The sequence below is a fragment of the Trachypithecus francoisi genome, unplaced genomic scaffold, assembly GCF_009764315.1.
Source record: "Trachypithecus francoisi isolate TF-2019V2 unplaced genomic scaffold, Tfra_2.0 Lachesis_group5, whole genome shotgun sequence".
Lineage (NCBI taxonomy): Eukaryota > Metazoa > Chordata > Mammalia > Primates > Cercopithecidae > Trachypithecus > Trachypithecus francoisi.
Window position 1 is genome coordinate 85,674,139 of NW_022681470.1, and position 16,649 is coordinate 85,690,787.

Here is a 16,649-nt window from a genome sequence, read left to right on the forward strand (position 1 = left end):
CTCACACACACACAGACACACCCATATGAACCCATAAACCCATATACACAGACACATGCATACACACATGCACAGGAACGAACATACCCACACAAACCCCCATACACACAGATACACCCATACACACATGTGTACACACACACACACCCGTATGACCCCATAAACCCATAGAGATGCACACATATGCACGTGCACACAACCCCCCCACATGCATACATGTATACACACATGCACATGTCCAGCCAAACCCAAACACACATACATGCACACACACAAACATATACATGCATGTACACACATAAGATCCACGTAAAAATTCAGCTTTAGTTGTTTCAAGCAGAAAAGCCTCTAAGTCTTGTGGGTCTGTTGCTGAAAATGGGCATCTACGCTCTCCAGTGTCTCGTGTCTTCATGTCCTAAACTACCCGGTGAATGTGTTTTTGACTCTGCTACACCGGCAGGAAACTGAGGTTCAGCGGATTAAACAGTGTGGCGGCCTGTGCAGCCCGTGAGTGCGGAGGCAGGGCTGGGACCTGAAAGCCGCCTCTGACCTGACTACACCCCTGCCAGGCCCACAGCAGCACCAGTTCGTGACTGCTCTCCCCAGTGAAGGGCCCGGATGACGATGGCTCCACGGGACACCCATACTCCTCAAGCCTCAGCCACCTCCCACCTCTGGCCATCATTCCAGGTGCAGCCATGCAGGAGGACACAGGCCAGCTGGAGAGAAGGAAGATGTCTCAACACCCATACATGGCTGCAGCTGCCATGCCACAGGGCACACAGAACAGTTCCACGCTGCAGATGGGGCTGCAGACATGCTGGTCTCAGGGACCATGGGGGAGGTGGCTCCGAGGAGTGGTGACCTGGCCATCTCCTTGAGCACTGGAGGCTGGCCAGGGTGGTCAGCACTGACCCCTACAGAAGCTCTGTGGAGACCATTCTCCAGCCCCACAGGAACGGAGCTTAGCACTCATGGTGCTGAGTCTGGGGACGTCCCCCAACTCCTCAGGCTAGGCCTGATGCTCCCACGTCCTGGCTGCTTGGGGATCAGGCCACCCTGGGAGGACCCAGACACTCAGACACCTTGCCTTGTGCCTGAGGGTAGCCAAGTGGGCCTTGTCCCCAGAGAGAACCCGAGACACACAGGGATAGCCACCACACACTACCCAGTCCCTAAAGTCATAGGCTCCTTCCAGCTCCCAGCACAATAGACAGGAAGTCCTGCGGAGGGAGCACACATCACCAAGGCTGGCCTCTGACCTCCCTGCCTCCTGCCAGCACGTCTGGCTACTCTGACCAGGACCCAGCTCTCTTCCCCAGGCTGGGGCGGAGGGAGAGGAGACTGCAGTTCCAGAAGCCACAACACCCCACCAGCAAAACCTCAGTCCTGCCAGACAGCATTTAATTTCTGTGTGAAACAAAATCAAAACAAATTCCAGCACTGAGAAACCGGGGCTGAGATCAACTCTCCACCCTCCCCATGGTCTGCAAATCAACCCAGCCTGAGCCCAGCTTCCAGTCCAAGCACGTCTACTGTGTCCCTCAGGGCTGCAATGCCACCAGGGCCCAGCTGCACCCAGGAGGAAGTGGGGCACATGCCGCAGGGATGGCAGGGGTGGCCCGTGCAGATGCCCAGGTGCCCATCAGGCAAGAAATCCTCGGGCCTCACAGAAACACTCCCCCCCACCCTGCTGAAAGCACCATGTCCCACGGCAGCCCCTGGAATAAGCCCTGCCCTGTCTGTGTCTGCAGCACCCATGGGGTCCCCCAAACGAGACCACAGAGGCCAGCCCAGCTCCCCCAGGCCACTTGGGCTGACTGCCCTTTTCTGGGGCAGGACCCTGGACCCCAGAGGGGGCACGGCTGGTCTGTGGGCTGCAAGACAGGAAACCAAGGCTGCACACGGGATCCCCGGGGAAAAGGTGAAGAACAGAAGCTTCCAGGAGGCCTCTGTGCTCAGTGACCACAGCCCCCTGTGGCCTTCCCAGACAGCCGCAGACCCACACAACTGGTCAGAAGGACAGAGAGAGCCACACAACGTTCCAGCGGCCACCAGTGTCACCTCCCACACTGTCATCTCCTCTGAAGCTCACTCTCCTGTGGGTGTCACAGAGGGGGCATCCCAAGGTCCACCTGGCTCCTCTCCCCACCCCACAGTGACCCCAGGACTGCCACCTCTGTCCCCTTCTGGCCAGGAGGGACGCCGGCCCTGACGTTCTCCAGCTCTGGGAGGCTCTGGCAGTGGCTCCTCCTGGGCCAGATCTCCAGCCCACTTCCCCTGGCTGCACTGACCTCAGGTATCGCTAAAAAAAACAAACGCAGCCTGCGGCTTGCCTTTTTCCATCGTCCTGTCCGGCCACTGGTCCTGAGGTGCTGCAGCTGCCAGCTGGACAGCTGGGCTTCCTCTGGCAGGCAGCGGCGCCCAGCCAGCCAGGACCATGCCGGGAGGGGGACAGGCTCCAGGGAGAGCCCAGGCTGCAGGTCATAGAGCTGGGGCAGCCCAGTGCCACCCAGGTCAGCGGGCACAGCTAGACTGTCCCCGGCCACCTGCCACCCTGCCCAGCCTGGCCCATGGATGTGCTTGAATATGACCTCTGAAGGAAAACCAGGGTCACATCCCCGCCAGGGCTGCACTCCGCATGGTTGCTCTGGTGTGACCATCAACACCTGGCCTACCATCCACACACGGGAAGGTGCAGCAGCCTGGCAGCCAGGTCTGCATTGCACTACGTTTGGCCACAAGTGCAGACATAGCCCTGCCAGAGTCAGGGTCCTGTAGGACCCGGGGCTGGGCTGTTAGGTGAACGAGTGACACAGATCCACCTGGCAGGGAGAGCCTCAGGCTTGAGGGAGTCTTGGGGTAGGGGTGAACACAGAATACAGCTTGGAGAAGACCCCACAGGGACCCTTCTGGCCAATCCCAGAATTAAGTGACCAGGGAGAGAAGGATGCATCTGAGGAGAACACAAGGGGACCCTCCTGACTGACCCCAGAGTTGAGCCTGCAGGGAGAGAAGGTGGCATCTGGGCAGTCACTGGGCTTCCTGCAAGAAGCGGCAGCCTGGGCCGACCTCGAGGGACAGGAGAGGCCCTGGGAGCACAGGGGAGATGGCACTGCTACGCCCCAAGGGCCTCACCTGACCCTCGGGATTGGCCCCATCAGAGGTCAACTTCCAGCCAGAAGGCATGGGGTCTGGGGAACCCCCATTCGTGGCTGGCCTTCTGGGTTCTGGGAGCCTGGCTCAGTCTCTAGTCCCAGACACTCCTGCGGGTGCCACCCTGCTCCCAGACAACTGCGCTGGTCCTGACCCCGCCACCCAGCACAATGCACAAAGGGAGCCCGTGCCGCAGCCAGGATCAGGTGGCATGACCGAGGCCTGTCAACAGATGTCGCCTTCCCACAGCCCCCACCCTCCCATAGGCATCATCTCCTCCCTGCCCGGGTGTCCAGAGCCTCTGGGAGGTATCCATGCCTGTGCCCTCTTTCCTAGGGGAAGAGTCACTCACATGCTTCTTCGATGGCCAAACCCCAGAGCAGGGCACCCCCAGCCCGGGCCACCCAAGCAGCCGGCAGAGGGTCCCAGGATAGGGCAGGCACTGGGGCCCTCTGCAGCCTGCAGCAGGGCGGGAGCAAGATGAGGCCAGCTGTCTCGCCATCCACACGTCCGCCGGCTGTGGGTAGGACATCTGCTCCCTCAGCTGTGGCAGGCCAGGCGCTGCTGCTCCATCCTCACCACACATCCTTCACACCCTCCAGGGAGCCAGGATCCCCAAGCAGGTGGGGCAGGGAGGGGTTGGGGGTTCCAAGGCCCCTGGGTGCAGAGCAGGAGGGAGGAAGGCCACCAGCGCCTGCAGGGGCCATCAGGCTGACACTCCAGGCCCTCCCACTTACGGCCCCACTGTCCAGGAGCCAGGTAACTGGGTCCCTCTGCTGGCCACTGGGGTCACAGGCCAGAAGTCCTGGAGAAATGCCCCCACTTTCCACTGCCCCGTCCTCTCCTCTCCATGCTAAGAAGTCCCCAGGGAGTTCCCTGGCGCGCCCCCCCCCCCCCCACCCAGGGCCCCTCCCCTCAGCCCTCTGCTGAAGTCTGCTCCACTGAGCCACTTCCACGATCTCTCCAAACAAGGCAGCTGTCTGGCCCCTTTCCTCCCTGCCCTTCTGGCCCTCCAGAGCATGCTGTGTGGCCTTTCTTCCTGATGCCAGGCCCCATGTGCTTCCTGGGGTGTCCTAAGTTGTTGGAGGGGGCGGATCTCCAGGATAACACCTGCCCAAACCTGAGACTGAGCTCTCAGCTGCTCCAAATCCCCTGGTCCACAGTGCTCAGAGCACCTGACCCAGGCCCCAGCTAAGGGGTCACCCCAGACCCCATCTTCCTGCCAGCCCCTTACCAGGCTTCTCTTACCCACCACACAGCCCCATGATTCCATACCTCAGGCCCACTCCTCTTTCTCCAGCCCTGCCAGGGACCCATAGGTGCCCCTCATCCAGGCAGCCAGCTGTACCCCAGGTCTGGTGCACAGAGAGGCGGAGCCATGGGACCAGGCAGGGCATGTCCTGCCCACAGCCGGCGGCCTCCCTCTTTGACCCTGTGGGGTCTGATGTTGGCACTAATGTGTGAAACACATCCCCTCCCCACACCCACGATAGCAGCCTCTCCACAGCCTCCTCTGAGAGTCCCCTGAGCACCCAGAACTGCCCCACACCAGGCTCTAGGAAACGGGGGATGTCCTGGCTGCCCCCACCCACCCAGTAGGGCTGCCAGGGTGTCACCGGCTCCTTGTGCAAGGGTAAGAGCACCCACGGGCTCACAGGTCTAGAGACAAGGTTCTCCTCAGTCCAAGGAGAGATCCAGAATATATAAAGAGTTCTCATAACTCAACAGGAGAAAGACAAGCAGCCCCACTAAAAACAGGCAAAGGAGCTGCATGGACATTCTCCAAAGAAGACCAGTGGCCCATGAGGCCACGAAAGGATGCTCAGCGCCACTGGCCACCAGACAAATGCAGTCAGAGCCACACAAGGTGCCATTCCACACCCACTAGGATGGCTGCAGTAGAAAATAAAACAGAAAACCAGTGTTGGCAAGGAAGTGGAAAAACGAGCCTTTGTGCGCTGCTGGCAGAAATGTAAAATGCTGCATCCAGAAGACAGTTTGGCAGGGCCTCAAAAACCTAAATGCAAGCGGGGAGTGGGGGCTCACGCCTGTAACCCCAGCACTTTGCGAGGCTGAGGCGGGAGATCACTTGAGCCCAGGAGTTCAAAATCAGCCTGGACAACACAGCAAAACCCTGTTTCTACAAAAAAACAAAATTTAAAAAAATTAGCCAGGAGTAGTGGCTTGTGCCTGTGGTCCCAGCTACTTGGGATGCTGAGGCAGGAGGATGGTTGAGCCTCTGAGGGGAAGGCAGCAATGAGTCTTCATCACATCGCTGTACTCCAGCCTGGGTGACAGAGCAAGACCCTGTCTCAATAAAACAAAACAAAAACAAAAACATCACATGCAGAGTTACCATGTGACCCAGTACCTCCACTTCTAGGTACGTACCCCAAGAACTGAAAACACACACATACACAAAACCCCACACACCAATGCTCACAGCAACATTATCCATCATAGCCAAATGGTGGAAGCGATCCAGATGTCCGTCAACTAATGAACGGGTCAAAAAGTCTCTCGGAGAGTCTTCCACTTGAGTCTAACTCAGTCGTAAGAAAGAAGGCAATACTGACGTGTGCTACAACGGTGATGCTGAGTGAGAGAAGCCAGGCGCGGAGGCCACACAGCATAGGATTCCATTTCTAGGAAACGTCCAGGACAGGCAGACCCGTGGAGAAAGAAAGCAGACGAGTGGTTGCCAGGGACTGGGGGAGGGGAACGGGCAGTGACTGCCTAATGCGTATGAGGTTTCTGGGGTGAGGAAAATGTTCTGGAATTAAACAGTGGTGAGAGCTGCACAGCCTGGCGAATGAGGTACTCAAAATCACAGGGCTGTATACTAAAAGAGTGGATTTTACAGGACGTGAGTTACAGCCAATAACAAAAATCCTTGGTCAGCCCTGAGGCCCACCAGGCCCCGGATTCACAGTGGTCACTCCCTCCAGCCTGGCTTCTGGACCAGTTCCAAGCACCTTTCCAGCCCGATGGCTGGCTCTGGGGCCACGGCCGGGGGTACCTCAACAATCCCTCAGAGCCTGCCTTGGTCATGCCTCTTCCAGGCAGGCCTCCAGGCTACTGAGGCCCAGAGAAGGGGGCAAATTGGCAGGGCCTGGCCTCCCACCATCATGCCCCCCAAAGTAGCCTGCAAATATTTCCTGAGTGATGTAAACTGCAAGGGCCACCACCATAAAACAGCCTCAGGGTCTTTAAAGAAGAACTCCAGTGGGAAGCCTCAGCCCTCATCCCGAGCCAGCCTGGGACCCCTAAGGAAAGGGCTGCAAGGTGCCAGGGAGCCAGGCAGCCTAGCAGCCGGGGTGGGGGTCCAAGTGCCACTGAGCAGGAACAGCCCCCAGGCCCAGGCCCAGCCCTGACTCCACATCCAGAGGGTCTGGGCTCAGCAGAGGAGCAGTCCTGGCGTCTAATCCAGATCTATCATCTCAGCTGAAACCACAACCCAGCAAGGGCGAATCGAGAGAGGCCTCCCAACGGAGGACAAACCACGTTCTCAGACCACCACCAGGCCCACCCTCTTGCAGTAACCTCGGGGAGAGGGTCTGAGTCTGCACCCCAAGCCCTTCCTATGACCTCAGGCTGGCCTTCCTGCTTACCCCTGTCTAGAAGGGCTTGGGGCCAGGCCAGCGAGGAGGCACAGGGACACAGCTATGGGAGAACCAGATGGAAATGCCACCTGCTAGCCATGCCAAGGTGCAGGGCCAGGCCAATTGGGAGCCTCTTCCCCACAGGGGGTCCAGCCTGGTGGCCAGAGGCTTCTAGGAGGGCAGCGGGCACCAGCTAGGGTTGGGTTGCAGCTCAGGGAGCAGGCAGGGAGGGCTCCCATGGGTTCACGTGACCCTCCCCCAGGCCAGCCTCTCCTCTCCGGGTTCCTGAGCTGTAACTGGAGCCGCGTTCCTGCCCGGGAGCCTCCGTGCCAGGCAGAGCTTTTGAGAGGGGGAAGGGAGAAAACGGCCCTAGATCCCAGCCCCTCCTGCTTCCTGGATTAGAGCTGGGAAGGGCCACCCCAGCCCCGCTCCAGCTCCAGTCCCACCTGGCCTTTAATGCCCTGGGCCACCCCCTGCCTTTGCTGGGCCAGGAGCCACAGCCCCAAACCAGCAGGAGAGGCCTCCACACAACCCAGCCTGGAGCCCTTTGTGCCCTGCTTCCCCTCCCCAGCCCAACCTTGGGAACTGACTTAAGGGGGGCCCAAGGCCTCTAGCAGTCCAGATGGAGCTTGGCCTGCCCTGACCCAGGATGCCCCCCAGCCCCTGGTTCAGGAAGGTACTCATTCTCCATCCGTCAAACAGAGTCCTAGCTGCCCTCTGCAATGCCAGCTGTCGCCAAAGGCAGCACGTTTGCCCTCTGGACTTCCCACAGGGCAGCTACATGGAGAGCTGCCCTCAGACAGGACTCAGGAATCCTCCCTTGATGGGTCCTTTGGAGCCAAGAAGCAGGGCCAAGGGGCCTGGCTAGAGAAGCCACAACAGCACTTAAGTCCTTGCTATGCGCCTGGCACCAGCCTGGACTTAACTGTCTGCAAGAGAGCTGAAACACACGCACACAAAGCAGCAGAGCCCCTTGACCTTCTCCAGAGCACAAACCCCAGAGATAGGTCAGAGAAGGAGAGGCCAGGACCCAGCCCCACCCCAGCCCACCCCCTCTCCAGGAATCGGATCACAGCAGGGACAAAGCCGCTGCAGCCCGGACAAGCCTAGGGTGTGTCCCGAGCCCCAGAAGCAGAGCCTCCATTGGGCCAGAGAGCAGGGAAGCACAGCTGGCTGACAAGGCCACGGTGACTCACCGCGGACCTGTGGCCCTCCCTCCTGCCCTCCCGGGTGAGGCTACGGGCTGCACAGATGGCGTGCCGTGGCGTGCCAGCCCAGGCCCAGGGCCGTACCCACAGTTGGAGCCAGGAGAGGGCTGCGGGTGGGGGCCCCAGGGAACTGAGACACTGGGCTGACCCTGGAAGACGACCCAGAAGAAAGGAACAGAGAGAAGAAAGGGGGAGAAAGAAAAACACAAAGGGAAAGTTTCCCATGAAAATATTTTATTTTCTTTGAGAACAGGATACACCTGCAGGGCTCCTCAGCCCAGGCGGCCTCTCCCTGCCCGGGCGGGTGCCAGATTCCTGGACCAACGGGGCCCTCTGCCGGCCAGCCCGCCGCGCGCTGGCGCTCAGGCCAGAGGGCCGGGAACAGGTGACCGGCGGAGGGCGGCGGCCCAGGGCTTCCAGGTCAGGGGCTGGGATCCGAAGGCCAGCCAGGGCTCCCAGGGGCGGCGCTCGGGGTAGGAGGCGGGAGGGTGGCGGGGAGGCCCGGGGCGCTGCCTTGCACGGTGCCACCCTGCACCTCAGCGTGCCCAAAACGCAGCGAGGGTCCCTGTAAAGGTCGCTGGACTGGGTATTCCAGACTTGGCAGAGGGGGAGGGAAGAAGGAAGGGAAAGAAAGGAAGAGAGAGACGCGCCGACAGCCCCGCAAAGCGCTGCTGCAGAGACACGTGAGCACAGGCAGTGACACCGCGGGACGCCCCGGCCGGGCCCTGCGCTGCCGGCCAGGTCCCACAGACGCGCTACCGCGGGCCGGGGCCCGGGCCATAGCGTCAGAAGCAAAGCGCAAAAAAAAAAAAAAAAAAAAAAAAAATTCCTCCAGCTTGGAGGGTCTCGGTCTCTCTCTCTCTCTCTCTCTCTCTCTCTCTCTCTCTCTCTCCGTTTGGGGCTCAGAAAGAGGAACATCTGGATTTTGTACGTATTTTTGTTATTGTTAAATTAACTTCTCGAGAAGAGAAAGGGGGGAAGCTGCTAGGTGGGCGATGGCCAGGGGCTGAAGACTCGGGCTCCAGCCTTTTGGCAAGGACAGGGCGGCCCAAGGAAGCCGGGACCTGATCCCAGTCCCTAAGCGCGAGGCAGTCCGGCTTACGGCGGCTGCGGCGACTACGACGACGACGACTCTGCGGTCACGGAGGACCGCGGCCCAGCGCAAGCCCGACGGGTCCACCCGCCTCTCTACCCGTGACGCGCAGCGGACGGAGCGACTCGCGCGCCGCAAACAAACAGCGCCAGGCAACCAGGCGGCCCCGCTGCGCCCCGGCCCAGCCACCCCGGGTGCCTCGGGGACTCCGGACGACCCCGTCCCGCGCCCGCCGCCCCCGCCCACCAGTGCGCGCCGGCCGCCGAAGGTACCTACCCGAAGTAGGCGGCAGAAGGGCGCAGCGCGGCGAGCAGCAGCGTCAGCCCGAAGGCCGTGGCCAGCCAGCGCGCCAGCGGGGACCCATCCAGCATCTTGCCGCACCGCGGCGGCCGACCATCGCGCTCCCAGCTCCGCGCAGGGCGCGCCGCGGCCGCCGCCCTCTTATAGCGCCCGGAGCGCGGCCAGCTGGGCCCGGCCCCGCCCCGCGCCCGGGAGGGGATCACGCCGGCGCCGGGGGCGGGCCGAAACCCGAGCCGCGCGCGCCAGTCCGCCCGCCCCTCCCGGCCGCTCGGGGCCCCGGCCGCCGCTCCCGGCGCGGGTCTCGGGCGCCCCCTTCCCGGCGGGGTTGGAGGAAAGGGAGGCGGGGAGCGGTGAGAACCGAGGGCGGGGCGTGCGAGAATCAGGGGCGACCACGGCGAGACAGCATTGGGGGACCAGGGGCGGGCATCGGGAAGCAGGTAGGGCGTTGGGGGCGCTGCGGTGGGAGCTTGGGGCGGCCCCGGGGGCGGGATTGAGGGGGAGGGGAAGGGAGGCGTTGGCGGCCGGGTTAGCTGCCGGCGGGGCTCCAGGCCGGGACGGTCGGGGATGGTTCCACAGAGGACCCGGCCGTCTGCCCCGAGCTGCGCGCTGCGCTGATGCACTGGGGAACCTTGCTGAGGAGTTGGGCCAGCCGGTGATGCCTGCGCCTCTTACAGATGCTGATCCCCTCAAGGAGCGGGGCCAGAGAATCGCTCCTTTCTGGCAGGGACTGTGGCCGCTTTCGGCCTGAGAATGAAGCGACATAGCCTGCTAGGGCTGTGAGGTGAGTAGCTCTACCTTTTGGGGTCCTGGTGGTCTCCCCATTCTTAAATTGTGGGAGGGGAGCTAGCGGCTAAGTCAATGTCACACCAGCCATCGGGCAACGCCCTTCTCCGGAGCCTGTTTCCTGTCCAGGCCGCGGGGTGGGGGGGGGGGGGGAAGAGGACTCCTGGGATGGAAGGTGCACGCCCAGGTAGCTAGAAGCGCACAGTGACAGCCCAGGGACTCGTCCCCTCTGCTGATACTGATTCGGAGCTGCTTCTGAAGCAGAATGGTGTCAGAGGACCCAGAGCTGGCATTAGCATACAGGTGCACACATTCCAGACAGAGCAGGGGGTGGCATCCAGGAGAAGGCTTGTAAGTTCCCTGGATGGGGCCTCTGTGCCACACAACAAGGGACACAAGAACAGGGCTTGGGGTCCAGGCTGGCGGTGGCATGCCTGCCACCTGCAGACCCTGGTCAGTGCAGGGCGGTGCCTCCAACACGGGCTAGGCTGCCAAAGCTGAGGACACAGGGCCAGCGAGCCTGCCCAGCCACGTGCTGCAGGGGCCTCAGAGACCTGGGCTGTGGTGCCAGCTCTCTAGGCAGTGCCGTCTGCGCCAGCAGGGACTGATTCTGGCACAGTGACTGCAGAGCCTGGGGGATGGAGCACATGCTCCTGGAAGGGTCTGAAACCCTGCCAGTGGCAGCGACAGAGGCGAATATGAGGGGTCCTCAGAGGAAAAACAAAAACGATAGGAGCAGCAGAAAATGGCCCTCACGAGGGTCTGAGCCACCCTCGCCACCCGTTGGGCTCCCGGCCCTGCTTCCCTGAGAAAGCCTGGCCATGTGGGTCACCCCGGTGAGCACACCCTTTCTGAGTCCCTGAAGGCCAGCTTGCCAGGTGAGCTCCAGGTGCATGTGGGGCAAAGCAAGGGTGGCGAAGGGAGGAGACCAGGCTTGGGCAGTCACTCCCTCTCGGGGCCTCGGTTTCCCCGTCTGAGACCCATCCAAAATGGTGGCTTTCCTCTAAGGCATGATGTCCTGTGTGGGAGCCCTGGCCCCTGGTTCTGCTTTTCCACTAGGTGTGACTGGTCTCACATCTTTCCCCATCCATAGGACCCCCTCCCGTAGGGAGAGGGCACTCATTTGTCGTCTTTTGCTCACGAGGGGCTGGGCCACCTCTCTTGAAATGGGGCTGGCTCAGCAGAGGGAGTTCAGACAGCAGCCCAGCCCACCCAGGCTGCAAGCCACCCCAGTGGGAGGCCCACCTGCCCCACGGCAATGGGCTCCAGTGAGCCCCCAAAGTCAGGCTCTAGCACCAGGAGGTGAGAGGCAGCAGTGGGAAGCAGACGGGATGGGAGACCCCCCTCCTCAATGGCATGCTTAATGGCATGGAGGTTGCCTCCAAGAAGAAGACACGTGAGATTGTAAATGTGCATCACAAGCGCGTCAGGCACCACAGAGCTCCCTTCCACTGAATCGCTCTCCCAGCGGCAGCTTAGTGGTCCCCAAAGGAAGGAGGCAGCTGCCTGGCCGGCTGAGGGGCAGAGGGCTCTAGTCCCAGCCCTGGACTCTCAGGACCACATTTGGTGCAAGAGGCTGCTGAGAAGGATGATCTGACATCCATGGAAGGACCCTGGTGTTTCCCCAGAGAAGGGAGGCTGTCAGCTCATGACAGCTTTTGGTGGTGGGAGTGGCAGGCAGGCCATCCCTGAGTGGCCCCACCAGACCCCTACTTGAAGCCCCAGCCCAGCTCCAGCCAGGAGCCTATCAGAACGCCCAGGAGCCCAGGGCATGTGGCTGACAGGACCCAGGGCACATGAGTGGTGGGGCCCAGTGCCCCAGCAGGGTAATGTCAGAGATACACCTGAGGTCTGGCAGGGCTGGCTCAGCTCTTACCTCACTACACCTAGGATGATGGTGGCAGATAGAGGCATTCCCCTCAGCCTACCTGGACCCAGGGAGAATTACACTCCCTCCCACGAATCTCCCAGGCTCAAACTCCCTTTCATGTCTGGCTGCCCTCGCCCACCATGGCCTGCCTGCTGCTTCAGCCACAGCCACTAGTGGCCCTTCCTAGAGGACAGGGTTCACCTGCCCAAGGGCACACGGCACTAAGAAGGCAAGTACCTGCCCTCACCCTCTGCTTCTCTCAAACCATATCCAGCCAACCCTGGGCACAGTTCGAGGGGGAGACGTTTCCCAGGAAGTGTGGGCTTTTTTATTCTTGTCTGCCATGCTGCAGTCTGGCCCCTATGTTTCTGTTGGAGAGGCAGGGGCTGGCGGTTCTCTGGCTAGAAGCTACATTGTACCCCACAACTCCCCACGGCCTTCCAGGCCTAAGAAGCTCTCCAGGTAAGGGGAGGGGAGTAGGCAGGACAAGCCATCGGTGGGCCCATGGTCAGGTGAATAGAAGTCTAACTCTAGTCAAAAACAGGCCAGGCATGGTGGCTTACCCCTCTACTCCCAGCACTTTGGGAGGCCAAGGCTGGAGGTTCGTTTGAAGCCCAGAGTTTGAAACCAGCTATAGACACATAGCAAGACCCTGTGTCAATAAAAAAATAAAATAAGCCAGGCATGGTGGCCCACGCCTGTAATCCCAGCACTTTGGGAGGCTGAGGTGGGTGGATCATCTGAGGTCAGGAGTTCTAGTCTGGCCTGACCAACATGGTGAAATCCTGTCTCTACTAAAAATACAAAAAACATTAGCCAGGCTTGGTGGCAGGTGCCTGTAATCCTAGCTACTCAGGAGGCTAAGGCAGGAGAATCGCTTGAACCCAGGGGGCGGAGGTTGCAGTGAGCCGAGATCGCACCATTGCACTCCAGCCTGGGCAGCAAGAGCAAAACTCCATCTAAAAAAACAGAAAGAAAAGAAGAAAAACAGATTAGCAAATTAGCTGGGCCAGGCACAGTGGCTCACACCTGTAATCCCAGCATTTTTGGAAGCAGAAGCGGGCGAATCACTTGAGGCCAGGAGTTCGAGACCAGCCTGGCCAACCTGGTGAAACCCTATCTCTACTAAAAATATAAATAAATAAATAAATAAATAAATAAATAAATCAAATAAGTTAGCTGGCCATCATGGTGTATGCCTGTAGTCCCAGCTACTCAGGAGGCTGAAGAAGGAGGATTGCTTGAGCCCAGGAGTTCAAGGCTGCACTGAGCTGACTGCACCACTGCACTTCAACCTGGGCAACAGAGACCCTGTCTGAAAAATATATATATATATATATGTGTGTGTGTGTGTGTGTGTGTATATATAAATCCAAAGTCCAAGCTCCTCAGTCAAGTCCCAAATTTGAGCCAGTTTGCAGACCCAGAACCCCCTGGATGGAGGGGAGGCTGAGCCCCCTTGAGGGGGACCCTCTGCACTACCAAAAGCTTACTGTTCTTATCTTTCTCCCAGCCTTCCCCAAAGGCACTTTTGGCCTTTTACCAGGGTGAACATGCAGTGGGGAGAGGAGATAATCAGACCTTTCTGGGATAGCTGGACACAGCCCTGAACCGACATCGATTCCAGGAGACCCAGCAGGTCGCAGTGGCCCCAGGCACAGCAGGGGCTTGTGGAGGTCCTGGAACCCATGGAATTGTAGTTCAGTCAACTCCCAGTTGGTCCCACAGCTCCTGGAGCCCCTCCTGTGGTGGTTTCCCCAGCTCCGGATGTGTAATTGTAATGGATGCGCTGGGCAGCTGGCAGAAGCCCCAAGGGATTGCAAGAAGTGTTTAAGGCCAGGCTGGGTTTTTCTTGCTCTACCCCCAACTAGGGTTCAGCATGCTTTCCAAGGGATAGGGAAGGCACAGCCCTAACAGGTTGTGTCAGCACCAGGGGGGAGGCATGGGCTCAGGCAGGAACCTCACCATGTAAAGAGAAAACCCAAAAGCCGCCTATGAATGCTCATCAGGTCCAGGCGCTCTTGCAAACATCTGTCTTCGTGCAGACCCCTGCCCTGTGAAGTGCTGAATCTCCCACAGCCGCAGACCCTGACTGTATCCACACAGGACAGCATGTACAGGGGCTGCCTGAGCTGCCGCGGTGTCTGGGTGCTGCTGGGTCGCCCTGCTGGACAAAGGCAGCCACTCCCCGAGGCCAGGCTCATCCCGACCTCCCTTCCAGGCCCAGTCTGGATTCCTCAGGGAAGTGGTGTGGGTTGTGAGGGGCTTGGAGGGCTCTGGGCTCACACACCCCCAACGGTGGGCCCCTTTCAAAAGCCAGGGTGCCCCCACCAAACAGAAGCAAGTCTCATGTCCTTGGATCCACTCAAGTCACCATGTGGCTGGGAAGAAATAAGTGCTTGTTCCCCTAGGCCTTGCCAGAAAGCTCAGGAGGCGGGACCCTTGAGAAACAGTGACGCCTCCTCCCCAGGGCCACTCCTGCCCCGCTGTCCCTGGCCACGCACAGCAACTAGGCTGGGTGAGGATCCTGGCGGCTCCTGTCTCCACCTCTCCAGTCCAGTGATCCAACCTCTTCAGTCCCATGCTCCTTGGGCCAGAGTGACAGAGAGAGAGAGATGGAAAGAGAGACAGAGATGAAGAAAGGGAAAGAAAAAGAGAATGAGAAAGAGAGAATGAGAGAGATGGAGAGACAGAATGAATGAAAGACACGGAATTAATGAAAGATGAAGAGAGACAGAATGAGAGGGAGACAAAAGAGACAGATGGAGAGAGATACAAAGACAGAGAATGAGAGACAAAAAGAGATAGAAAGGGAAAGACAATAAATGAATGAAATTGAGAAACAGAATAACAGCATGTGAGAGAGAGGGAGACAGTATGAACCAGTGGGAGAAAGGGAGCTTTCCCTTGGGGCAGGGAGGACAAAGAGCAGGAATCCCCACAGCCACAAGCCCCTGATTAAGCCCGTGCAGGAGGGGTGTGCGGCAGGGCTGCCTGAGCTGCCACAGTGTAGGCACCACCAGGACACCCTACTGGGCAAAGGCGTCCCCCCACCATGCCCACCAAGGCCACCTCCCCAGCTGATGTGCTTCTCTCTGGACTTGGCCCAGCTAACAGAGTACATGAGGATGGGGTTCCAGGGAGCTGCATACCACTGCTCTGAGCTCAAGAGACCATGGGGAGGCTCAGGGCAGGGAGGCTGTTGGCACCGCCCAGGGAAGGGGGGCCAATCTCTTGGGTGGTCTTGGAGGAGTGGGGCGAGAGGTTGCTTATCGGGAAACGTTGCCTCCTTGGGAAGATTTATGAGGCCAGGCAGAGGGTGTCCCTAGGGGAGAGGGCAAAAACCACTCATGAGTCATTTGAAATGGAGCTGGACAAAGAGCTCAAGCAGAAGCAACCCACCCAGACTGCCAGCCATGGGCAAAATGAGCTCACGGGCTGCGCCGTGTGTGTGTGTGTTGTGTGTGTGTGTGTGTGTGTGTGTGTGTGTGTGAGAGAGAGAGAGAGAGAGAGAGACAGACAGACACACAGACACACAGACACAGAATAGCTCCTGGGCTCATAAGGTCAGGCCTGGGAGGCTGAGCCCAGCCCAGGGGCCTCTGCGGAGCCTGGCTCCCTGCAAGGCGGGGCTGCACCCTGTGGATCAGCTAGAGAAGGTGCCTGCATCCCCACCAGCACACACACACCCCTCAGGCAGCATCCAGCACAGGACCTCTCTTGCTTATTCTCATGGATAATACCATGTCCTCTGTCAGATGCATGCTGGACACTTGCATAGAAATAGTGCAGAGAGACCCCTGGTATCCTTCCCCTGGTTTTCCCCAATGGTAACCGCTTGCAAAACTCGAGGATGTTATGACAGCCAGGAAGTTGACATTGATACACTCCACTGACCTTGTTACAGGCACTCATTTTTGTGTGTGGGTGTTTAGTTCTATGCTAGCTTCATGTGTCCACTGCCACAATCAGGATACTGGACATTTCCATCAGAATGGGACCCCTCATGTTGCTGTTGCATAGACACAGCCCAACCCAGGAACCCACTCATCTGTTCTCCATCTCTCATTTTGTCTTTCGAGGATGCCATTTACCTGGAATCCTACAGCAGGTAACTCTTTGGGATTCACTTTTTTACTCAGCAGAATTCCCTTGAGATCCACCCAAATGGATCAATAGTTCATGACTTTTCACTGCTGCATAATATTCCACTCTACAGATATACCACAGTGCATTTGACCATTCACCCCTGGAATCTGGGCTGTTTCCAGTTTCTGACTGTTACAAATAAAACTGCTGTAAGCATTCAAGTCCATGTATTTGTGAACGTAAGTTTCATATCTCTAGGAAATATGCCCAAGAAAGCAAAGACTAGGTCACAGGGCAACTGCATGTTGAGTTTTGTAAAAATCTACAAACTGTCTTCCAGAGGGGCTGTGCCAGCAGGCACATTTTACACCCTCACCAACAGTGAAGGAGTGATCCAGTTTCTCCACACACACCAGGATTTGTAGTTATCACTTTTTTATTTCAGCCATTCTGATAGATGTGCAGTGATGTGTCATTGTGGGTTTAATTTGCATTTTCTTCATGGCTAATTATGTTGAACATTCATGATTTTTATTTGCCATGTGTGT

General features: G+C 58.9%; 1 protein-coding gene across 1 annotated transcript in view; it reads right to left on the bottom strand.

The window, feature by feature from the left end:
• The window catches only part of WNT9A (Wnt family member 9A), a 29,563-nt gene extending 20,029 nt beyond the window's left edge, over positions 1-9,534 (bottom strand). Inside the window, exon 1 of the mRNA XM_033196330.1 lies at positions 9,336-9,534. Within this exon, the coding sequence (XP_033052221.1) occupies positions 9,336-9,430 (95 nt within the window). The 5' untranslated portion in view covers positions 9,431-9,534. The remainder of the gene's footprint in view (positions 1-9,335) is intronic.
• Between the last annotated feature and the right edge of the window lie 7,115 nt (positions 9,535-16,649).